Source organism: Carlito syrichta, unplaced genomic scaffold (genome assembly GCF_000164805.1).
Source record: "Carlito syrichta isolate Samal-C Ts95f unplaced genomic scaffold, Tarsius_syrichta-2.0.1 Scaffold309202, whole genome shotgun sequence".
Classification (NCBI taxonomy): domain Eukaryota; kingdom Metazoa; phylum Chordata; class Mammalia; order Primates; family Tarsiidae; genus Carlito; species Carlito syrichta.
Window position 1 is genome coordinate 649,960 of NW_007253298.1, and position 26,090 is coordinate 676,049.

A 26,090-nucleotide genomic window follows, 5' to 3' on the forward strand; every position below is an offset into this window, starting at 1 on the left:
GGAACGATCGCCGGAGCCCAGCAGATCGAGGCTGCGGTGGCCGGGAGCAGCCACTGCACTCCAGTCTGGACGACAGAGTGAGACTCCAACTCAAAAAAAAAAAAAAAAAAAATCTAATCAGTGCAAAAAGGATTTCCTCTCACACCAAGAATCTTCTTCCGGCTTTTGTTTCTCCCTGTTTGAACAAATGAACTGTTGATCATCTTTCAAAGATCAATCCTCCCATCTGTGTATTAGATCACATCAGCTTCTAAATTTAACTAATTTATTACTATAAATATTATTTTTCTCTCATAACCTATTTCATTTCATCTTAACTGAATTATTCAGATTACCATAAAGATTATCATACCTGTAACTTTTATAAGATTGCTTTCCTTAAACGCACAGCACTTTCTGTCTACTGCAGTTATCTGTTTACTTTTAGCCAGTGTTCTCTTTGAAAGAGATAATGATACCATTTATTTTTCTACATTCCATTCTCTCTTTAACTGACTATAATCATAGTTTTTTCCCCAATATTTGACAAAAACTGGTCTTGTAAAGTTAATAATTACAACCAAGTACTCAAACCTAGTGTGAAAATTATACCCATTATCTCTTTTGCCCTTTCAGCAATGATAATATCATTGTTTTTCCTCTAAACTCCCATGCCTCCCTGAAAACCCTTACACCAAGAAATTCAGAGCAGTTTAAATGTCATAGAATATAAAAGAAAGAAACCGGTTTCACTCGCTGTGAGATATTGGCTCAGAGATCTTTGTTCCTAGGAAAAGGGAAAGCATTAGAGCACAGCACAAGCAATCACTGCTAATATTGAATTCCTCTTGATTAATTCATAATGCGAAGGATGATGGGGGGTGGCTCTGTGTCTGAGACCTCATTATTTCTTTATTTCTGTCTTCATCTTCAGAAAAACTGGAGATCAGAGAGTAAACAGTTTATTCACAGGAGGGGAGGAAACAGGGAAGCTGTTGCTCCCCAATGCTGCTCAGTTCACATCTTGTTACATGAAAGCCCACAGTTTGGCTCCAAGTCTCCTTCCTGGGCTTCCCAGGTGAAGCATGACAAATGAGTGATTTATGTAAGAAACCTATATCAGACATGAATGAGGAGGAATGACTCCTGAAGAGCAGTCATTTAGAACCATTGTCACACTTTACTATGCATCACAATTACCTGAGAAGCTTGGAAAAATGCAGATTTCAAATCAAACTTCCTAAGAGTGCTGATGGAGCCCAGAGTCCTACATTTGTGATTATTTATTTTATGCAATTCTGATGCAGGTGGAACACGAACAATGCACTGCTCTAAAAATTACAAAGCACTCTTGAATTGTTGCTACTTAGACTATAAGAAGTAAAAATTGGGAGTGGGGATAAGAGATAAAAGACAGCATTAACTGTTAGCCAAAAATCAAGTTGGAGAATCTCTCTTCCTAACTCAGAAAAAGGAAAAAACAAATGCAGGTCATGAATCTAATCAAATAGGCCACTATTCAGTAAGCATTCACCACAAGAGGGAGGTGAGAGCCAGGCACAGGACAACAATTTCCCAGTAGAGGAAGCATTTAGACAGAGAGCATCTCCAGCACAGACTTCTCCTATCTCCTTGAGATTGTATATCAGCAGATACAATTTCTGCATACAGGAAAGCCTAACTCCAAACATCTGAGGCTAATGGGAGCAGTATGAATCAACTTCACATCTTGCCTGTTTTTCTCACTGGTTTCATTGAAAATTGATTTCAAAGACTTGACTATGTCTTGCTGCCAGTTGGGTTTGCACCAGAAATCAAGGCTTGGATTTGCTTCTAATGAGTGTCAACAGTGGTCAAACTAGACTCTCAATATTTTCAAGATTTTTGTCACATTCTATTAATTGATTCCTGAACACATACTTCACATCACAGGGTATTCATTCTCACTCTTCTCCACTTGTCAACCTCAGATCCTAGGCACAGTCTTCTGGCTTCATATGCATTCCTAATGTGACCTAATTAAGCTGAGATTTCTGGCTTTAAATGCAATCTATACACATGGATATTATCTGAACATATGACTTTGGGCTGTCCCTCCCTTCAGTTGAATACTTGTCTTTTCTATCAATAATTATATTTAAGTTAGCATATTAAAAATTAATCTTATCCTATCTCCAAATATGCTCCTTCTTCTAAGCAGTCAATAGCACACCCACATAATTGCTTCTTTCAAATTTCTTAGGCTTAATTTTCAACTCTCTTTCTCTTACACTCACATGCTATTCTTCAGTGATACCGGCATAGCTACTTTCAAGATATATTCCAAATGCAACCACTTCTTATGATTCTATCATTGACTCAATATTTTAAGCCACCATTATCTTTTACCTCGACTCCTAAAATAGCTTTTTAAAATATTCATTTATTTTAAGACAAATCAGATAGTGCTACTCCATACAATAAACACTTTGATAGCTTTCCATTACACTTAGAATGAAAATTCACATATTTACATAGGTTCACAGGGCCTCCATGAGATCTACCCCCAGGCTACCTCTCCAAGCTCATTATCTGCCACTTTCCTCTTAATTCATGTCAATCACACTAGCCATCTTGCTTTACTACAGAAAGTTAAGTAAGTTTCTGTCTCCTTTTTTATAAATTATATAGTAGATTAATGTATAAAATATGATAAATTATGAAAGTAAAATATTACTAATGAATCATACATGCAGTTCTATATCAATTTAAGTAAAAAACAAAATTTAAATTAAATCATGAATAAAGCAAAGCTCTGATTTTTTTTTTTTTTTTAGAGTTGGAGTCTCACTCTGTCGCCCAGACTGGAGTGCAGTGGCACGCTCCCGGCCACCGCAGCCTCGACCTGCTAGGCTCCGGTGATCCTTCCGCCTCAGCCTTCCCAGTTGCTGGAACTACAGCGGCGCGCTACCACGCCCGGTTACTTTTTCGATTTATTGTAGAGATGAGGTCTCACCAACTTGCCCAGGCGGGTCTTGAACCCTCGGGCTCAAGCAATCCACTTACCTCAGCCTCCCAAAGCGCGGGATTACAGGCTGAGCCACCGAACCCAGCTCAAAGCTCTGATTGTAGGAATGATGCCAACCCACTGGGTCAGCATTTGTAGCATATAAATTAACCATTAAGAGTATAAAATTTGCACCACATAAATAATAATTTTCTCTAGAATAAATAGGATCAATTAAACAGACAACTTGATCAAAATGTCTAAATGACTAATGTTTTTAGTTTCTAAAATGTACATGATTGCCTAATTGTAAATTCTAAATTGAAAAAGTATTTTAAACTTCTTATATCTTAATTTTCCAATTAAAATGAGTAACTGTAATATTTTATAATAACATAGTACTAATTTATAGTATTTATTCACTTGGAAACTTTGTGTGTGGCTTTTTTTACACTGAAAAATCTTTTACATTAACAGTTAACTCCCCAAACTCAAAATATTAGAACCTTGTCAAAACTCAATAAATTGAAGTCTTTCCTTCCAAGTCAACTAATGTTCTTTGCATATTTAGTGAAGCAGAAAACAGTTTTAGCAACACCATACTTCTTACCATTTACTTGGAAGATGTGAGTCTGATAGACTTGTTCATAGCCATCTGCATAGCAGGTGTAATTGCCCATGTGAGTTGTGGTAACCTTAGTAATATACAAGGACCCATCGTCTCCAAAGTCCTGTTAAAAGAAAGTAAAATAAAATAGGACATTTGAATTAAAAATTAACTTTAATAATTTTACTTTTTATTTTCAGGTGCAAAGTAAATAGATCCACATATCTTTTTAAAATTATCAAAATAAACGTGTGTAGGGCTATAAACGTGGAGAACCTGTACTTGCCATTTTTTAATGATATGTTTTGTTTTAAACAGTATGATGTCACTCATAAAAATAGCATTTAAATATTTATTTGAAATATATGAGTTTAATGCATAAAGTAACTTAATTTTCACATATTTGTTTCTAATTTTGTTCATATTATTTAGGTGAATGCAACTATAACATCTTTTTTGTTTACTTTTAACTCAAACAAATACCTGTTAATTGCATTCTTCACATTTGCAATTATCCACTAATTTTTATATTATTTAATCATATATTTACCAAGAAAAATAATTATTTAAGCAGTGTGATCCCAGTGATAAAGTTTATGGCCATATTTATTTATTTATTTTTTAAGACCAGAAACAATCACTATATGTGAATAAAATCACCATGCCAATTTTAAACCAGTGGGGACAAATGTATAACCATTTTGGAAAAAGGAAGGAAAAAAATCTCTCCCTGTTTGCCAAAATCAAATTCAAGAAGCAACTCCAGAACAGTAGAATAAGGAAAAGAAAATCTTCTCTTCTATAAAGTCAATAAATACACTCACAAAATGGCCAAAATCAACATTATTAGAATTCTGGAATTAGGCAAAGGCTCACAACAATCTAGAGAATATTTATTCAGAAAAAGTACCAGAATCCCAATAAGAATAGCAAGATTAGTGGCATTTTAATTGATTTCCTCATCACCTATCCACAGTCACATGGTGGTCTTGAACCAGCCACATTGTTATTATGCCAGCTACAAAAATCTTATTCTAGCAGACACCAGAGTGGGAAGAACAGGTTTGGAACTACTCCAAGTACCATGCTTGGAGATTTGTCCCTAATGGATGTATCTGGCAGTTCCTTGAAAATTTACATTTTCACGACTTCTTATTTGAGCAAGACTTGTGTCTTAAGTGTTTATGTCAAAGACGAAAAGCTAGATAGATTCATTGAGGGTTGTCAAAAGACAAGAGTATTTTAAAATATGGCAGCATCTGTATCTCATCCACTTCTCAGCAGCAGAGAATAAGGACATGAGGGTGCTGATTTCCAACAGTCTTCTTAAGATGCAAGTGGCAAATTTTCAATATCTTGTATTATAAGTACTATTAAATATTTTTCACTATATTTACTCTTAGAATTTACCCTCTGATAATTGTTTATATGTTGTCTTTTCAAATGTTTAATTTCAGATTTAGTATTTTTCATGTTTATTCTCCAATATTTTATGTTGCTCATTTAAAAAATTTGTATGGGCTATTTATGAATATAGAATGAATATTTATTCATTTTCTAAAATTCAACTAATTGTGACAGTACGTTTTGGTCAGTAAACCTTTTTCTCTCACAACTGTGATTAAACACACACAGCACACAACTTTGTGTCTTTAAAATATGACAGTACTCAGTGAATTATCAGTATTCACATAATAGTGCCCCCAAATATTCCTTGTCTGTTTCTGACTTTACCTATATTTATGCCATGTGCATTTCCATTATATATAGCTTTTCTCAGGAGAGGTTTTTTTTCTGTTATAGGAAAAAAAAATTTAACTTCCTCCTAATTGCTACTCACTATAGGTTGACTGCAATCAATAAATTTATTATAAGACTATTGAACCTGGCATTAAAAATAATAAAAATATTCTGACAGAGGAAAAAAAAAGTTGGGCGGGAAAGAGGAGGGGAATTGGGGTGCGGGACAGGGAGTAGAGAGAAGAGAAGAGGAGAGAGGAGAAAAATAGAGAAGGAGAAGGGAGAGGAGGACAAGTAAGAAGAGGCAAGAGGAAGAGGAAGGTCCAGGGAAAGAGAAGGAAGGGAGGAAAGGAGAAACATAAACTGTATACTCTCGCCATCATACTGTTCAGCTAAACCCTCAACATCATATATATAAGATTAACATATCACATTCTACAAATCCCGGGGAAAATGTTCATGGTGTTACTCTTATGAACTTCATGAAAGAAAGCCTCACGACTTGAATAATATGGAGCTTGGAACCTCCAATAAGGTAGTAGCTGTGTGACACAATGCCATGATATAACTTCCTACCCCACCACAGGCTGCCATTAGAAACATGGTTTATAGTGAAAGAACACCATTAGAGGGCTGAAATGCCCAACAAAAAGACAATGCTATGCCTCAAGTGAGAATTACGCAGATAGTTGACACTTTGCAGAATACAATGGGGGAAAGAAAGTCAAGCTTTTACAGACATCGATTAAGAAATATAAGGGCTAAAAATATGTAAAGAAAGATTATGAGCAAAAAATAACTATTGATAACCCATATAATGGCAAGATATCCATTGTGCATAAGACAGACATGCACATGGGGCAGTGTACATTAGACTTCGTACAACCAGAAAAAATTAATAGAGACCAGATCAAAATAAAGATGAATCCTTCGTCTGACAAAAATAATGAAAAACAATAGTCCTGAATATCTTTGGTATTTATAATTATGTTTATCTGCAACTGATGTATAAGTCTTTTAAAGTATATTTTTGGGCCGGGCTCGGTGGCTTAGCCTGTAATCGCAGCACTTTGGGAGGCCGAAGTGAGTGAATTGCCAGATCCCACAGGTTCGAGACCCACCTGGGCAACTTGGCCAGACTTCATCTTTACAATAAGTCAAAAAACTTAACCAGGCGTGGTAGCGTGTGCCTGTAGTTCCGGCTACTTGGAAAGCTGAGACTGAAGGATCGCCAGAGCCCAGCAGGTCTAGTCTTCAGTGGCCGGGAGCAGCCACTGCACTACAGTCTGGGTGACAAAGTGAGACTCCAACTCAAAAATAAATAAATTAATTAAAGTATATTTTTTAATTTCCAAAATTTTTAAATTTCCAAAAACCTAAAATAAATAACTTTTGAAAATGTTTTATATAGCTATCTGGAGAGAATGGTCTTTCTTTCCACTATAATCAAGATTCCTTCACCCAATTATGTAAAAATAATCCAAGACTACAATTTGAAAAGGTTTATTTAAAGAGTCTTATTGCAATCTGTAGTATTCCATAATGCTGAGTCTCTTTTAGCGAGAATGTTTTCATTTCTAAATTGTATGTTTATTTATATTTCTTTCTCTTAAATGGAATCAAAATTTTTCAGTCTCAATTTTCTTCAACACACTATTTTATAAATACCTCTTCAGGCAGTTTTTATGAATAAGTAAGACTTTAGCTAAAATTCCCTCTTCACTTTGAATAAAACACAGAACTTTTCGATATATTTAAAATAAAACCCAATAAATATTAATTGAGCTCTTAAATATATCAAGAGCTGTGTTAAATAATGTAAATTAAATCTCATATTTTATCCTTTAAACAATTTTTTTCTTAAAAAACAACATAATTCACCCCATTTTTCAGATATGGACACTAAAATAGGCTGATGTTTAGTAATTTGGCTAAGGTCACTAACAAAGTGAGGGAGCTCAGATTAGCATCCAAGCAGAAATGAGCGGTTCCTCAGAATTTTTTTTTTCATTGATTTTTGTTTTTCAGGCAAATTCTCATTCTATCACCTATTCTATGCAGTGGTGCAATTCTGGTTCACTGCAACCTCGACCTCCTGGCTTCAAATGTTCCTCCTGTCACAGCCTCCCAAGTAGTTGGGATCACAGGCATGCATCCCCACGCCCAACTTTTGTTTGTTTGTTTGTTTGTTTTTTGTAGAGACAGAGTTTTACTATGTTACCCAGGCTGGTCCTGAGCTCCTGGACTCAAGTGGTCCTCCTCTCTTAGTCTCTCAATGTGCTGGGATTATAGCAGTGAATCACCATGACTGCAAAAACACCATTTTTACAATTTTCCACTAACTTTAGCCAAGCTTCAAAATTACCTTTTGAGTGTTTTGTAGAGATACATCAATCCTACTCTTTACTTTCATCCTGGTTCAGTGTTTCTAATCTTTTAAACTTTTATTTTCTCACCATTTTGCTAATCTTAGATCAAATCAAAATTGCAATTTTGGTGCTCTGTCATGGTTGAGAGTTGTAGCCTTATAACAGATACTTGTTGAATTAAGAGACAAAATCTTGCCATTATTTGGAACCTCTGTTATACCTTTATAATCTTTCTGTTAATAGACACTGCATAAATATTTCCTCAGTGATTAAATCTTTATGAGCCTCTATACCATTACAGAGTTGCCTCAAGGCACTGATGTCCAGAGTTGACATAAAAAATACACAAATTCATATATTTTGTTGAGTTGATTGCTTATATTCTTTTCAAGGTAGTGAAAAATGGGAACATTGGCAAAATGGGAACTTTGGAAAAAAGAATGTCTGTCGTACATTTCTAAAATTTTAAAAATTCTTATGGCAACTACCAATTGATTATAATCAGTTGTGCAAAAGTAGTGACCTGTAGCTAGGCAATTTATAAACCCAATCCTGACTTATACTCCACATCTTACAAAAAAAAAATATTAACCTATAGATGATGAGAACTAACCAATCAGAATGTATAAGAAAGTAAAGACTAAGTATTGATTATACCAGACTGTAACAGCTGAATTTCAGACCTGTACTTAACCACAAGCATTTTTTAGACTGTTTCTCTGTAAAAGATAATCTCACCTATTATAAAATCGAAAAATTTAAATTTAAGTTCATTTTCTTTTTCATATTATGTTCTTCCTCATAGTTTTAAAATGTATGGTACCCAGGGAAGAGAAGGAAAGAGAAAATAGATCCCATTTATAATGTGTGAAAGATCATGCATGGCAAATTTGTGAAGACTGGTCTATTAAGTACACAGGGCTGAAGTAGCTGTTCAGTTTCACCATATAGAAAATCTTAAACTACATTTCTACCTAACAGCATACAAAAAAAATTTCAAGGCCAGAGGGTACTGTGCGTATATGTAAAAGACAAAATTTTAAATCTTTTAGGATAAAATGTGAAAAAAAAGTCATAATCTCAAGCATTAGGATACTGAATGACTTAAAATTAAGAGACCAAATGAAGTCATAAAGGAAATAATTAGTAAGTTAAATTATATAAAAATTAAGTATCCTTATCTGTAAATATACATTATAAAAACAACAAAAATACAAACTAAAAACTAGACAAGCAAATCAGTATCTGTAACTGACCAAGGGAAAAACGATAGACTGACAACTCTATAGAAAAGTGAGGCTGTGAAAAGATGGTTCCTGAAAATGAAAAGAGTACATATACACACATTCTTTATGTGCACACCAAAATATTTGCTATTGTGATGTTTATAGCAGCATTGTTTGTTTGCTTGTTTGTTTGTTGAGTTTGTGTCTGCCTCTGTTGCCCAAGGTGGAGTACAGTGGCAAAATAATGGCTCACTACAGCTGTGACCTTCTGGGCTCAGGTGATCCTTCTGCCTCAGTCTCCCAAGTGGCTGGGACTTCAATTGTGCACCACCATGCCCAGCAAATTTTTTAAAAAATCTTTTCTTTTTTTTTTTTTTTAGAGATGAGGTCTCACTTTGCTGCTCAGGCTGGTATCCAACTTCTAGGCTCAAGCAATTCTCCCATCTTGGTCTCCAAAGTGCTAAACTCATAAGTGTGAGCCATTGTGCTTGGACAGCATTGCTTTCAATCATAAAATTCTGATAAAATAATCCCCATTACAACAGATTAATATATGGTAGTATAATCATACAATGCAATAATAATGAGCAATAAACCATCAGTTTTGCAAAACTACTATTTTAAGTGTTTTAAATATATTCAGAGAGTCAGCTGTGTTATGAAACTGATAAAGTTTAAATTTATGAATAGCTACTCATCTGTACAAGCCCTTATCAAAGATCTGAAAGCAGTTCTGCAATGTGTTTATATGGCCATATATTTCTGCAAAATTTGCAAATATATTTATAATTTTCTGTGATTTCTTTATTATCATAAATATCCACTCCGTAGCTAATTATTATTAATAATTTGCATTCTTTGTTCAAAAAATAGTTGCTTTAAAACTTCAAAACTCATATAATCTTGAAGCATCCCTGCCTATATTTATATATTGACTATATAGTAATACCATATTGTCAGAAAGAAACAAAGTTCAGAAAATTTAAGCAACTTCCCTATGAAGGCTACTAAATGAACAATGCAATATTCAAAATGAGGCCATCTAGCTTTAGAGTTCATGCTCTGAAGTTCATACTTACATTGCTACATACATCAACATAAATGAATCCACAGACACAAAGTCTCTATATTTATAGACACACATACACACACACACACACACACACACACACACACACACACACACTGTGTGGCTCTAAATTTATATAAAGTTTAAAAATGGGCAAAATAATGTATATGTTATATATATATGTATGTACATATGGCAAACATATAAAGAACAGCAACGAAATGCTTAACATATAATTATTTGTAGGACTTCTATCTAAATGACAAGAATGAGAATGAAATGGGAAGATACCTACAAGTGACCTTGATTTGCTGCTAATGCTACAGTTTTTAATGGCTATTAAGTCTATATGTATCAACCTATTTTTTAAGACTTTAAATTGTATGTCTTATACACACTCTTCAGTTTGTATATACTAAATGCAAAAGAAAAAAATTACTTCAGTAAAAAAGCTTACTAAATGTCAAATAATATATTTCAAAGTAAATAGCTTTCGCTACTTACATCTAGGTAAGTGTAGAGATCACGTCTCTTTCTTGTTACTATAAATAGAGATGGGTTACACATTTTAAAAATTAATGGAGAAACATCTCATTTATATTTAACCCATGTTTTGTCATGTTTTGAATAAGAATATATTTTTATTTTGATTTTATCAAAAACATTAAAAACAAAGGCCAAAGGAATCTGAAATTCTGGTAATTTTTATATTATAAGTAAATTAAAATGCATCGTAAAGTTCTGGCTTCATCTTAGTATGTAAATAGAAAGAGTGCCATTCCTATATAAACAATTAAATGAAATTAAATAATCTATAAAATCATACTGATCTTGAGCCCATCAGAGTGCAGTAGACTTTGCAGGTCAACTGACTAACCTAAGGTCTGAGGAGCCATAAACCTTGTCTCTACAAGACATAAGCAATCATTCACCCATACCAGAGCACTGGAAGAAAGCAAGGCACCACACAAGAAGGTATAGAAAAAAAAAATCAACTAATTTATTAATGAATTGCTGAAGGTGAAACACACAGTTGTGAGAGTATAAAACCCTGAGAGCACAGTCAAGGGAATTTTCACCCTTGCATCCTCTACTCTAAGGACCTTACTGGTTTCTCATTCAAAAGACTAGGGATAGTAGAGGAGATCAGAAAACGCATCTAATGCAGATCTAATGCAGAGCTGGTATTGGATAATGGGTCCTGCTGGTGTTAAAACAAAAACAAAACCGTTTTTACTTGGATTCTTTTCTCTAGTGGATTAAAGTCTTAAATTGCTGAAAATGGTAGCAAGTCATGCCTCTTTTAGAAGGCAGGTAAAAACCCACTGAGTTTTTAAAAAGAAGAGAATGCTCCACCCCAGTTCCAGAATACCAAAGCACCCCTCACTGCTGCAGACAGAGCAGAATCACTGAGAAAATGCTACTAAAAAGATTCAGAGACATAAAACTACTTAAGGCTGATACAGAATGAGAGAAATGTAGAATGAATCCTTGTCCCTTACTACCCATGCTAGGAAAAGCCAAGAAACAAGAAACAGCACGCGACCACTGTATAGAAACAAGAACATGAAGTAAGAGCCTCTCTGAAGTGCAGACTCAAAGAAAATACCTAAAATTAAGGATGGGTTGTGTGCAATAGAGAATTAGCTCAAACAAGCCAGCTCAAGTTAACATTAGAGAAATAAGCAGGTAGTATGTTGTAATCGTAGTAACCAACAAAATTGAAACATGCTTAATTCCTTAAAAAACTTCTACCAGAAAAAGAGGTATGCCTAATTCCAGGAATACTTTTAACTTGGTCTCTACTACCCTGCACAGAATATATAAATTTTAAGTAAAAATTATAAGCACACAAAATAGATAAGAAAAATAATCTGCATACAGATTATCTCATACACAAACCTGTTACCAGAAAAGTCAGATTGGATATTTAAAATAACTATGAATAATATATTAAACTCTTTATAGCAAAAACAATTCATGAGCATATGGGTAATTTTAACAGAAAAAGGGAAAATAAAATAAGAAGGTATTGAAGGACATGTTAAAATGAAATTTAAAAACCAGAAATACACTAACAGAGATGATGAATGCTCTTGGCAGGTTTATAAGTAAGAAATGACACATTCAAGGAAATACTCTGTGAACGTGAATATAAGTCAATAGATATTATTAAAATGGGAACACAAAGAGCAAATTAGTGAAAAAAAAATACAGAATATCCAAGAGAAATCAGTCAATATCAGTCTAAAATACATGCAATTGGAAGAGAAAAAAGAGAAAATGAGGTGAAAAATATTTGAAAATGAATGGTCAAAATTATCTAAAAATAAACATCTAGAAATATGTTCATATTGCTGAAGATCAAAGACAAATAGCAATGTTTAAGACTGCCAATTCAAAGACATTATATACAGAAGGGAAAACATAAAATTTCAATGGACCTCTAATCAGAAATTATGAAAGCTGTAAGACAATAGTGTGATATCTTTAAACTTCTGGGGTGTTGGTGAAGACTGAGGGAGGAAAGAAAGACTGTCAACCCAGAATATTGTATGCAACAAAAGCATCTTTGTGATATGATAGATAATAAAACTTTCTTCAGGCAAATAAAAACAGAAATTCATTAAAACTAACCTGCATTTTAAGAAAACCTACAGGAAATTCTTCAGGCAAAGATTAATACAAGAAAAAATGAATGTATACAAATAAATAACACTTTCCAGATTTTTGGTGTATTTATAATTTACTGAATTAAACAACATAATATCAGTTAATGTGTACTTATATCACATGTGAAAATAAAATGCATAGCAACAGTAGAACAAAAAAGGAGAGGGAATATTTGAGAGTAAAGATTTGTAAGGAGCTTATAATACACATTCAACAATATAATATTATTTAAAGATAAATAGCAATTATATATATATATATATATACACATACCTATATATGTGTATGTATGTATATACCTATGCATTTCTATGTCTATATCTCTATATACATGTACCTTAGAGATACTGCAGTTTCAGTTCCAGACCACTATAGTAAAGCAAATATCACAATAAAAATATATTACAATAAAACAAGTCACACAATATTCTGTACATTTTCCATCAGAACTCTTGGGTAACTAGGTGAATTGTCAAGGAAGAATAATACTTTGAAAGAAATATCTTTTTTTCTGAGTAGATCTCAACAGTGGGCTTAAAATAGACAGTAATAGAGAACAGAAAGGATGGGTTTAGCATAATTCTTAAGGGCCTTGGGATTTTCAGGATGGTAAGTGGCACTGGGTTCAACTTAAAGTCGCCAGCTATATTAGCCTTTAACAAGAGAGGCAGTTTGTCCCTTGAAATTCAAGACCAAGCATGGATTTTTCTCTAGCTGTGAAAGTTTTTAGATGGCATCTCTTTTCAATGTAAGCTTGCTCTGTCTACACTGAAAATCTGTTGTTTACCATAGCCATCTTCCTCTTTTTTCTTAGCTGCATCTTCTGGATAACATACTGCAGCTTCTCCATCAGCATTTGCCTCTTCACATTGTAATTTTATGTTGTGGAGACAATTTAGTTCCTTAAACCTATGATCCAACCTCTGCTAGCTTCAAACTTCTCTGAACTTTCTCACCTCTCAGCCTTCAAAGAATTAAAAAGAGTTAAGACCTTGCTATGGATTAGACTCTGGCTTAAGAGGATGTTGCAACAGATTTGATCTCTTATCCACACATTAAAACTTTCTCTATATCAACAATAAGACTGCTTTGCTTTCTTACTGTTTGTGTGTTCACTGAAGTAGTACTTTTAATTTACTTTAAGAACATTTTCATTGCATTCACTATTTGACTATTTAGTGCTAGAGGCCTAGATTTTAGCCTCTCTCCACTTTTGGTATGCCTTCCTCACTAAGACGAATCATTTTTAGCTTTTGATTTAAAATGAGAAACATACAGCTCTCACTTGAACACTTAAAGATCATCGTAAGACTATTGATTGGCCTAATTTTAGTAATATTTTGTCTCAGGGAATAGGAAGGCCTGAGAACAAAGTGAGAGATGGCTGAACTGTGGAGAAATCAGTGGAGAAATCAGAACACACATAACGTTTATCTTTTGAATCTGCGATATTATGGCACCAATTTGTGGTGTCCCAGAACAATTACAGTAGAAACATAAAAGATCATTGATTACAAATCACCATAAGATATAAGATAATTTTTCAAAAGTTTGAAATATTATAAGAATTACGAAAATGTGACACAGAGACAAGTGAGAACATCCTGTTGGAATAATTGTGCTAAGAGACTTGCTCAACACAATATTGCCACAAACCTCAATTTGAAAAAAAACAACAAAAAAACTCACAATGTGTGCAATCTACAATTATGCAACATGCAATAAAATAAGGTATATATACATATATATAGGTATATATGTGTAGTACTACAGATTGACAACATAACAAAAAAAATTTTTTTGTTGTTTTTTTGTTGGAGTCTCACTCTGTCGCCCAGATTGGAGTGCAGTGGCCGCTCCCGGCCACCACAGCCTCAACCTGCTGGGCTCCGGCGATCCTTCCGCCTCAGCCTTCAGAGTAGCCGGAATTACAGGTGTGCGCTTTCACGCCTGGCTGATTTTTTGATTTACTGTAGAGATGAGGTCTCACCAAGTTGCCCAGGCGGGTCTCGAACCTGCGGACTCAGTTAATCCACTCACCTCAGCTGCCCAAGGCGTGGGATTACAGGCTGAGCCACTGGTCCTGGCTAACATAACAAATTTTTTAAATGTTGTAAGTAAATCTAATAGTGGAGATAAAATGTAATAATTAAAAATATTCAAGTTGATGACTAAAAAGTAAACCAAAAACAAGAAAAAATGATAGAATAAGTGGAAAGCAAGAAACAATACATAGGTTTTAATACAAATACAATGACTATTACGTTAAATGTAAATAGTCAAAATACATCAATTACAAAAAAAAAGAAACCAAGGCTGACAGAATAGATAATGTAAAGTAAGGTTCAATGATATGCTGTCTTCAAGAAACCCACTTTAAGTGAAAAGTGGGTTACACACAAAAGATAGAGTATAATATACCCTGATAATGCTAAACAAAAAAAAATTCAGTGACTATATTAGTATCAGACAAATTATATTTGAAAAGAACTATTATCAGAGATAAAGAAGGATATTACGTAATGTTAAGGGGTAAATTCATGAAGAAAATACATTATCTCAAAATCAATGAAGTGAAACTTATATAACAGGAGAAGGAGAAAAGTCTACAAGTATAGTTATAAGCTACAACTCCTCTCTGGTAGGTAGAATTTTAAAAATAACCTCCAATAACCTTTACCCTGGTGCATGAGTTGAATCTGTGGATATTAAGAGATATGATTCCTGTGATTAGATTATATGATAAGGAGAAAGAAGATTATTTAGGTGGGCCTAACTGAATCACACGAGTTCTGTAGTAGCAGAGTTTTCTCTTGTGGCAGAAAAAGTCACAGAGATGCAAAGCACTGGACAGATTCAATGCATTGTATAGTTGGTGAGAAATGGAAAGTCCCCTGTTACAAGGAAAGTGAATGACCTGTAGAAACTGAAAGCAGACAGCATGAAAACAGAAACACATTTTATAACAGCAAGGATCTGAATTCTACCAACAATATGAAAGATCTTACATGCACATTCTTTCTCAGAACCTTCACACAGGACATCTCCGCCACGCCTAGATAACCCTTTGATTTTAGCCTTGTAATACTGTAGGCATATAACTCAGTCCAGCACAACCCTTCTGACTTACAGAATTGCAAGCTACTAAATGGGTGTTCTATTAAGCTGCTAAATTTATGGTAATTTGTCACACAGTATTAAATAACTAATACAATTTATTTTTCACAAATTGATAGGAAATCAGTAATTACATAGAAAACTTCAACAGTATTATCAATCTACTGACCTAATTGATATTTATAGAACACTCTACCCTATAAGAGCAAAATTTCCCTTTTTTAACATAAAAATTGAACAAGAGAGACCTGGTCCTTAACAAATTCACAAATCTTTAGAATGGCTGAGATCATATAAAACATGTTAGATGATTTTAATAAGTTTCAACCAAATATCCTTAATAGAGCAAAACTTGGAATAGTCCCAAATATTTGGAAACGAACAATACACTTATTACCCACTTTGCTAAACAAGATGTCACAAGGGAAATTAGAAATTATTTCAATTTAATGGAGAAAAAGATGATTCTTGGAGGGTATGTGTAGCATTAAGAAGGAAAGGTTTTAATTGACAGCCTAACATCCACCTTAAGAAAATAGTAAAATATGTGAAAATGTAACCCAAAATCAGTAAAAGAAAGAAAATAATAAAGGCTAACAGATGGAATTTATAGAAAAGTAAAAAAGGTAGAGAAAATCAATTATACCAAAATCTGTCTTTTAAAAATCGTCAGTACAATGGATTAAACTGTAGCTATACTTTACAGCTTTGATCTGAACACTTGTGTCCCCACAAATGTCTTATGTTGGAAGGAGAGATTTTAGTAGGTGACTAGGTCATGAAGGCAGTGTTCTCAGTAATAGTATCAATATTTTTATAAGATGCTACAGATAGTTGACTTATTCCATCCACCATATGCAGATGCAGTGAGAGGGTATCATCTATTAACCAGTAAATAGGCCCTCACCAAGCACCAGCTTGGGCAGGACTTTAATCTTGACCTTCTCGGTCTCTTGAACTGTGAAAAATAACCTTCCATTGTTTATAAGGTACTCAGCTTATGGTATTTTGTTGTAACAGCTCAAATGGACACACAAAACTTTCAAAATAAAAAAAAAGACTGAAAATGCAAATATCCGAAGTGAAGAAAAGTGTGATTACTATATGACAGTAGAGTAATTTCATTTTTTCTTTTGACTATCTTAACTGTAAGATAGTCATTGTATTGTATAGTTGGTGAGAAATGGAAAGCCCCTGTTACAAGGAAAGTGAGTGACCTGTAGAAACTGAAAGCAGATAGCATGAAAATAGAAACATACATTTTATAACAGCAAGGATCTGAATTCTACCAACAAGTTACTGTATCTTAACTGTAGGATAGTCAAAAGAAAAAATGAAATTACTCTACTGTCATAAATTCAAAATTTTAGATAGATCAGTGTGTACTGAACTTAAATATTTGGACAAGATTATTAAATTACACAAAGGTAAAAGTCATAGTTTTGCTTTTGAAATGTTGATAAGTGAATGCAGTGGCAGTGGTCTTAAAACATGAACTTGAATCAGAATCATCTGAAAAACTTTTAAAACACAGATCGCTGGGTTCAGAAACCAGAGTTCCTAATTCAGTAAGTCTGACATGTATGCCCCAAGAATATTTACTTTAGAAAGTACCCAGATGATGTTGATGTTGCTGGTTCAGGGACAACACTTTGAGAACTAAGTATCTTTTAGATGGTTTACAACATCTGCCATCATCCTCCATGCCAGAAGTACAACATGAATAGCTTCTTTAATAGCTTTGATTCTAAGTTTTAGTAATATATTTTTAGATTCTATATTTGTGCATATTTGTGAATATACACAATAAATTTGCATATTTGCATGTATCATTTTTCCAGGTCATATAGCATCTGTTACCCTAAGTGTTAAAGAGTTACTAGAAAAGGTTTATAAATTTATTTTGTGACTTACTACTATTAAGCTCTAAACAACAGTATTGGTAAGGTAGTCAACATTACCACATAAAATGCTGCTGACTGAACTGTGTTTCCCTAAAATTCATTGTGTTGAAGTCATGCCCTCAGTGTAACTGAATTTGGAGATAGGGCTTTTAGGGGTTAAAGGAGGCATAGGACAGAGTCCTAACCTGATACGATTTATACAAAGAGGAAGTATTACTAGAACATAAATCTAATGGCATTTCTGGCCTCCAGAACTGAGAAATTTCTGCTGTTCAAGTTACCCAGTCTACGGTATTTTCTTATGACAGCCCAAGCTAAGATGAATGCATACATAAAATGATTTTTTGTAAATATATAAACACAGATCAGAGCACAGAAGTCCATAATCAGCTTCAATAGACAGAAAGACTCCCAAAAGTGTGAGACCAGATAATAATCACAGTAAAGGTACCAACACACCAGAAAAACATTGTGTATAATTTAGAGGAAGTAATAACATTAAAAAAAAGGTTAAGAAAAAGTCAGAAATATGAAATAATGATATCAGTTCTCCAGCACAAAGTATTATTTGCCTGGCTAAGAGAAGTTGGGTCATTCAGTCATCTATAGACTGGTTTATAATAAAAATATACAGGCATATATAAATAACAAATAAATACATTTTTAAAAGGAAATCATTAGATTCTGATGCCATTATAACTTTCAATTCATAAAACTAACCAACTTTTGCTATTTAAGCACTAATTCTATAATTTCTGATTATTTTCTTTTTAATAGCATTTGCTTCTTACTTTCAATGTTCATTTTAATAACTATCTTTCCAACATCTTCTTAGATTGATTTTAATATTCAGTTTTTTGATAAATATTGTAATTGTCATGAAATAAATTGTAACCATTGTATCATGCAAAAATTTGTTCTTGGCACTGCTAACATGAACAATCAGTTTTAACTCCAAAGCCCTGAAGAAAGCAAATACATTCTATAGGAACCAGTCAGAATACAGAAACAGAATACAGAAATCTGAACATGAAAATCTTAAATAAAACCATCATTGACTAGAACAGGATATTGGAGTGATGGGCAATTATCTACTAAAGAGTAAAAGTTTCTCTAAAAATATAGGAATAACAGATATAGAAGAAAACTACCCCTGGAAATGAGACAGTATTCCCAAGGAACAGACTTCTCTTCAGCAAAGTTGAGACCCAGAAATCTTGGTACAGAGTGGGCATGTCTGTGGCTCACTAGATAGTAATGAAAGTCACTGGACCACAAAGCAACCTAAGAGGGCACCAAAAGACATTTTTGATGGGATGTGCCTTGCTGGAGACTCTCTATTAAGAAGCCACTCATGGTGTTGCTGGCGAATTTGCCCAGGGGGACTACTATGGGCTGCTATTTATTGAGTATTTTTGGAGTCTAGGGAACTCAGAAACTTCACATTCTGCTAGAGCCTAGGCACTGGGGAAAGTGTCCACAGTGAGGGGCCTACCTAGAACAATGCAGCAGAAGTAAGCAGAAAACCCTTTTTCCTCATCCATGGCTAAATAGGTGCAAATACCTGCAGCATATTATTGTACGGCAGCATTCTGGGGTGATTTGGAGCAGAGAGGTAGTATGTTAATAACTAGTACATAAATGTTCAATACCTCTCTGGAAATATGCTAGGTTAAGAAACAAATAATTAACTATGTGATCTATTGGAAGCCATATGTTTTTCACTGAATGTACTTTATATCCTAATCAACCACCAAAAAAAAAAAGGGAAAGAAAAAAGACAGTAAATAGAGAATAAATGCAAAACTATTTCAGAGATGATTACATGAATATTTTCAATTTGTGAAAATTCATCAAGTTGTTCATTCATTGTTTATGTATTTATTTTTTTACATTTTAATAAAAACTTTTAAGATAAAGCATTCCATGTTACTAAGTTAATTTCTAATTAATTGTTGTCTTTTAAATAACATCCCATAGAATCCATTAACTTAGCCATATTGACACTCTTATTTCTCTTGTTGTAACTGTCTATTTCATTGGACTGATTGGATTGTAAATCATTTTATTTCTAGGTTATAAATATATAGAGATAATAAGTGTTTGTTAAAAAAAATAAAAGAATGTTTATTGTGGACGTTAAGACTTCCCAATCATTCAAAATATGTTTTTTCCCCAAAAACTTCTTGGATATTCCCAGTTTGCCTCTAAGTGAACACAATTTTCATAATAAATTGAGGAAGTTGCCTCCAAGTCTGCTAATTACTTTATGGTGAAAAACAAATCATCTCTATTTCATTACTAAATTCTTGTCCTTGCATAAAATGTACTAGAGACCCAACTCTTCCTCAAATGACTAAAAATTGAAATGCATTTGCCTTTCAATGGAGAATCATTTTCTGTCTGAGAAGATAAGTCTTTTTAAAAGTGTTGTTAACAAATGAATTACCTTTTGTGGTAGACTGATTTCATTGATGATCTTAGTTGCTTTTCTAAACCATGGTATTTGCTCTGTAATTTTCTAGACATCATTTTTTCTTTCTCTCTGTGTGTGTTACTTGCTTTGGCTAAGCGCATACAGAGTTTAGGGGAAAGTGTACCTTCCCGCTTGCCTTATTAGATGACATGGCCTGCTTCTTTTGGATCCTTGCTGTCAACATGAGAATCAACTCATACTATCCTGTTGGCACAAGACTACCTGAACAGACCTTTGTCATCTTAGCTGGGTCATCCAGTTAGTCTTTCCCTTACTCATAAGCTAATTACATAGGAATGAGTAAACTCAGCCATGGTCAGTCACATTCAATCCAAATCAGTAGAACCTTTAAGATGACCCAAAACCTTGCAATAAATAATAGTCGGTGGTGTTAAGTCATTAAATTCTGGAGTCATGTGTCATGTATGCAGTAATAAATATGATACCTTTATACCCTGAGTTGATGATATTTTTTTTCTCAATTGAACACTTTTATTTTATTTTACAGTTGTGGGAATTTACTACATAAGTGAATTGCATGCACATGAAGTTTGGCCTTCTAACTGGTCCTTTTTCCCTAGGGTGACCAGTCATAGCACTAATCACACTAGCGTTGGATCATTTTTTAAATGTTAATTTTATCATTAATTTTGTTTTATTTTCTTAAGAAATATTGCTCATGGCACTTTCCCAGTTATTGAATAGTAAAACTGAATTGAGAACCAAAACCATGATGAGATAGTCACCAGGATTTCTCAATAGTTGGAGATAATTTTTCTTTATACCAGCAATGAGAGATTGTGAATCTAAATTGCAACCAAAATGTAACTAAAAGTTTATGCATTATAAACTTTTAGGGTTAAATGGAAAGAATTGAGTTTAAATTTAACATCTATGAATGTTGAGCCCCCAAAATAATAAAACTTGTTAAAAAATAAGAATTAAACATAAAACACAGGTCAAAGGCTTCCTTATTAGGATAGGTTACAAAGGTTAACTGAAATGGTTTGAAAATCATTTGGAAATGTCTTACAACAAAAAGATAATAATTTAATAAGCGTAAAAATACTGAAAGTTGGTTTAACAAAAAGTGTGCTACCCCACAGGTTGTTATTAAGGCAAATAATGAGTTTGATGACTGGCAGTTAGGTATTAATGGTGAACAGCTGCATGAAACTGTATAGTTCATGTTCTGTATAATTTTGAAAATTTAGGGACAAATGTTTGTGACCTCACAATTTTCAAGAACTACATCATATATGAGAAATTTATTGATAAAATATACATATGTGTTTTTTGGATATAGCCAGATCATTCACTGTTATAAGTCTAGTTTATAAGTTACAGAGAACTGGGAGTTTTATTATTGCAACGCATGGCAGCTGAAATATATATCATACCCTAAAACAGTGATTTTTTTTCATGTTTATGTGTCTGTTTCTAGAATAAGAATAGATTTTTTAACAATCAAGTCATCAAAAACTTTCTCTAAGACAATTTGTGTTTTTTAGAAAATGCTGGACTTCCGGCAAGATGGTGATGGGGCAGCCTGGTCTATGAAACCCTCTGCAAAGGATAACACAGAGGGTCTCTGGCTTTCTCTCCAGGGGCTGTGGATCCCAACATCCGGCAACCTGCTCTTCAAATGGAGCTCAGCCATCACCACCGCTGGGGCATCACAGAGGTCTGGACAGGCACTGCTGCCACAGACACAGCAGACGCCATGCCACCAAGGCCTCCGTGGTGGCCAGAACACATCACGCCACCCATGCCTGAGGCGATCCACGACTTCAGTCCTTAAAGTCCCTGCAGGCAAGATCTGCTGGGATCACTGCCACCTCTGCTGCCACCATGACATCCTGCCAGTCGTGGGTCTCCTCCTATGTGCCCTGAAGCAGGCTCCCATCTCCGGCCTCTGCCTGACTCCTGTCCAGCTCCACCCCCTCTGGGGCAAGCAGCTGAGATAGCAACATCTGCTGGCGATTCAAGGTAACAACACCGAAATGAGAGAAACAAGCTTGAAAAACAGACACAGGCCAGATTTGAGTGGTGAACTGAGGGTGATCTGAACAGTCCTTCACAGCAGGCCAGGGGTAACTGACCCTAACTGTGAACTAATTTACCAGCTTGAAAAGACAGCTAGAAATCAGAAAGGACATTGGACTTAAACGAAAAGCTTCAGATTGTGCTCAATTGGTTCTGTTAGATTAATGACTTAATTCTATTCCTAATGTTTTGTTCCTTTTTTTTCTTTTCCTCTTCCTTTTCTGCTCTTTTCTCCTCTCAGTAAACCATATCTTTGTATACAGGAACAGCACACCAATAACGTGGTTGGTTAGCTTGTATGTTAGCATCATTGTATGTTTTATTTTATTTTTTTTGTATGGGAGTTTGTTAGTCTGTAGCTGTGGTCTATTGTTTTTAATCTGTTTCAGTTTAGGTCTCTCTCTCCATTTGCTGGTACTCTCGTCTATTTCCCCCTTACTTCTCTCTCTCCCCACCCCCCACTTCCCTCCACTGCTCCATTCTCTTCCCTCTGCTAACTACATTTTATTTCAGGGAGAAAATCTACAGCCCCACTGCATGGACAGATTCCAAGGCAGTGGGAAGTGGGTTTCAGATTATCCATACACCTGTTGGTGAATACCAGGACCTGCAGATAGATTTTGAATCACAGCTCTCCCTGTAAGTAAATCTTAAAACTGCAAAAAAGGATCACCCCCAACCTACAGTGCAACTCCAGAATGGAACAAAGAGGGTGTACATAAAGAATAGGAGATTGAACAAACAAAAGTAAAAGCAATCCCTCTACCCCTGAATAACAGAATTAAAGAAGACGGTGACATGGAGGGAAGGAAAAAATAGGGAGGGGGAAAATACCACACAAATGAAGGAAAACCATAAGAAGAATATAGGTCTCATACAGACCCCTGGGAGATCAGACACTGAGAAAACAGATTCTGGAACACAAACAATGAAGAGCCCCCAGAATGACTGGTCACATGCAACAAACCCAGACATGAAGACATTAATAGAGGTAATTTTAAAAAATTGAGGAGAGACAAGAGGAAAATAGGAAGGAGCTGTTGTCAGAAATAACAGCAGTAAAGAAACTGTGATGGAAATAAATAACAAACTAATAAGCATGGAATCGAATTAGCCAAGCAGAAGAAAGAATCTCAGAGCTTGAAGACCAAAACGCAGAACTAACCCAAACTGTCAAAAGCATGGAAAAAAAGCTCAAAAAGACAGAACAAAACCTCCAAGAGAAAAATGATCACTTCAAGAGACCGAACCTAAGAGTAATTGGCCTTCCTGAGGCAGAGTAAGAAACAGAGGTCACACTGGAACAAACATCTCATAAAATCATTCAAGAAAATTTCCCTCATCTCATCAAGGATGAAAAAAATTCAAACACAAGAGATTCAGAGAACCCCTGCAAGACAACAAATGAGAAGACCAACTTCCAGACATATAATAATTCACCTAAAAAAAGTAGGTATAAAAGAAAAATTCCTAAAGGCTGCAAGAGAAAAAGGTCAGACTACATATCAGGGAAAACCAATTAGAATAGCAGCAGATTCATCTACAGAAACCCTCCAGGCTAGGAGAGCTTGGAGCCCTATCTTCAAAGTTCTAAAAGATAAACAATTTCAACCGAGAATAGCCACCGAGCCAAGCTAAGCTTCATTAGTGAGGGAAAATTGAAATCTTTCCCAGATATCCAATCCCTAAGAACTTACATTGCCACAAGACCACCTCTACAAGAAACACTTAAGAAAGTATTGAACACAGAAGAAAAGGAAAAAAGAACAACAACATTCTTCACAAGAGTACAGGCAAAAGATTAAAAACACACATGATCCAACTCTAAAACCAAAAGAAAGGCAACACACAAACAGGAAGAACAACAACTCTGTAAGAACATTATGATAGGGATCAACTCTCACATTTCAATAATTAGTTTGAATGTGAACGGACTAAATGCACCACTTAAAAGACACAGAATGGCAAAATGGATAAAATATCACCAGGCAACAATCTATTGCCTTCAAGAGACTCACCTCACTAGAAAGGACACTCACAGACTCAAAGTAAGAGGATGGGAAACAAATTTTCAGGCAAATGGAACATAAAAGAAAGGCAGAGTTGCGATCTTAATCTCAGACCCTTTAAACTATCAAAAATTTAAAAAGATACAGAAAACCACTACATAATGATAAAAGGTTCAATCCATCAACAAGAAATATCCACCCTAAACATATATGCACTGAACATAAGAGCACCAACTTTCATAAAGCAACTCCTAGGTAAACTAAGAAAAGATATCGACTCCAATACCATCATAGCTGGGGACTTTATTACCCCACTGACAACCCTAGACAGATCATTGTGTCAAAAAATCAGCAATGAGATCTGAAACCTCAGTGTGACTCTTGATCAAATTGACTTAATTGATACCTACAGAACCCTCCATCAAAAGACCATAGAATACACATTCTACTTATCACCTCATGGAACATACTCTAAGATCGACCACTTGGCCATAAATCAAGCATAAGCAAATTTAAAAGGACTTAAATTTTACCACGCACCTTCTCAGACCACAGTGGAATAAAAATAATCATTAACACCAACAAGGTCCCCCCAAAACCCACAAAGACATGGACTGTTGGGAGCCGGCCATGGAAGCCCACTGAGCGTTAGGGATCAGGGAGGGCCGTGGACCCCGAGACCGTTAGGACATGTTCGGGAGCCATAGACCCCATTTTATTCCCCCTTTTGCCATGCAGCACAAACAACCTAAAGGAACTCTGCTGGACTAAGCTGAAGGCTCTGTGACTGTGACAGGCATGGCGCACTCTAGAAACCCATTGTTCCTGTTTCCCATAAACTACGGTTTCGGCTTAGGTATTAGATATAATTCAAACTCAGGTCACATTTGGGAGACTTTTATATGGTACAATCTTCTTTATAAGATTTAAAAGAACATTTGTAGAATTAGTATATACTTATGGAGAGCTGTTTTCAGCTTTTCAATGGTATAGATGATTATCAAGAGTGGCCCAGCTCAGAGTTTGGACTGGGCCACATTCCTGAGAGCCCAGCACGTACTTTGGACTGGTATGCATTCTTTTAGGCCAACTTTAGCTACAGTTAATGTAAGGTCTTTTTTCTACCTATTATAGAAATTGAATTTATTTTATTCATAGAAGGTATTGTAGAATAGGTCATACTACATCAAGGAATCATGTTAGTTCAGGCATAATCAATCATGATATTTTTAGATTTAATAAGAATATAGTTAACTTTAGAAATTTCATGTCTCCATTTTCTACTATCGTAGTTTTGGCCTTAGTACATTTACAGTTTACATTTAGGTTTTAGAAGCTTTGCTGCTGCTAATCAGCTTTATATATTAGAATTAAGAATTGGAAAACTTTCATAGAAATTAGGATAGATATATAGGACTTTGGAATAGCCATTTTGTTAAGAGATTGTAGTCTATTGTTCCAAAAGGTGGCCCACCGTGGACCTTGGACTGGGCCACATCCTGTAGGGCCCAGTGTGATCTTTGGACTGGGCCACATTCTGTAGGAAATTGGATTAAGCTATAATTAAGAGCTTCCGTAGCATTGTGTAAGTAGTAAAGTTTAAGATAGTCATCATGGGTTTTGTGTGAGTTCTATAAGTTATTGATTATCAGAGCATCATTAGGCTAGTAAGGATTGTTACACTGCTTTTGAAGAACATAAACTAGCAAAGGGAACAATGAGACAATCTTGGGGTTTGTTCCTCCTCACACCTAAGCATCTGGTAGATGGGGGATGCCCCCCCACATCTGGCTTTGTGTTCACGTGAAAGACTTGTGAGACTGCCTGTGTAAAATTTGGGGATAAATACCTGCTATAACTTTCAATAAATGGCTTCTGCTCATTTCACT

General features: G+C 34.8%; 1 protein-coding gene across 2 annotated transcripts in view; it reads right to left on the minus strand.

The window, feature by feature from the left end:
* FSTL5 (follistatin like 5) overlaps positions 1 to 26,090 on the minus strand; it is a 600,815-nt gene that overhangs the window by 220,100 nt on the left and 354,625 nt on the right. For both annotated transcript variants that reach the window (XM_021717056.1, XM_021717055.1), the window contains exon 5: positions 3,576 to 3,696. In XM_021717056.1, coding sequence (XP_021572731.1) covers positions 3,576 to 3,696 — 121 coding nt within the window. The remainder of the gene's footprint in view (positions 1 to 3,575; positions 3,697 to 26,090) is intronic.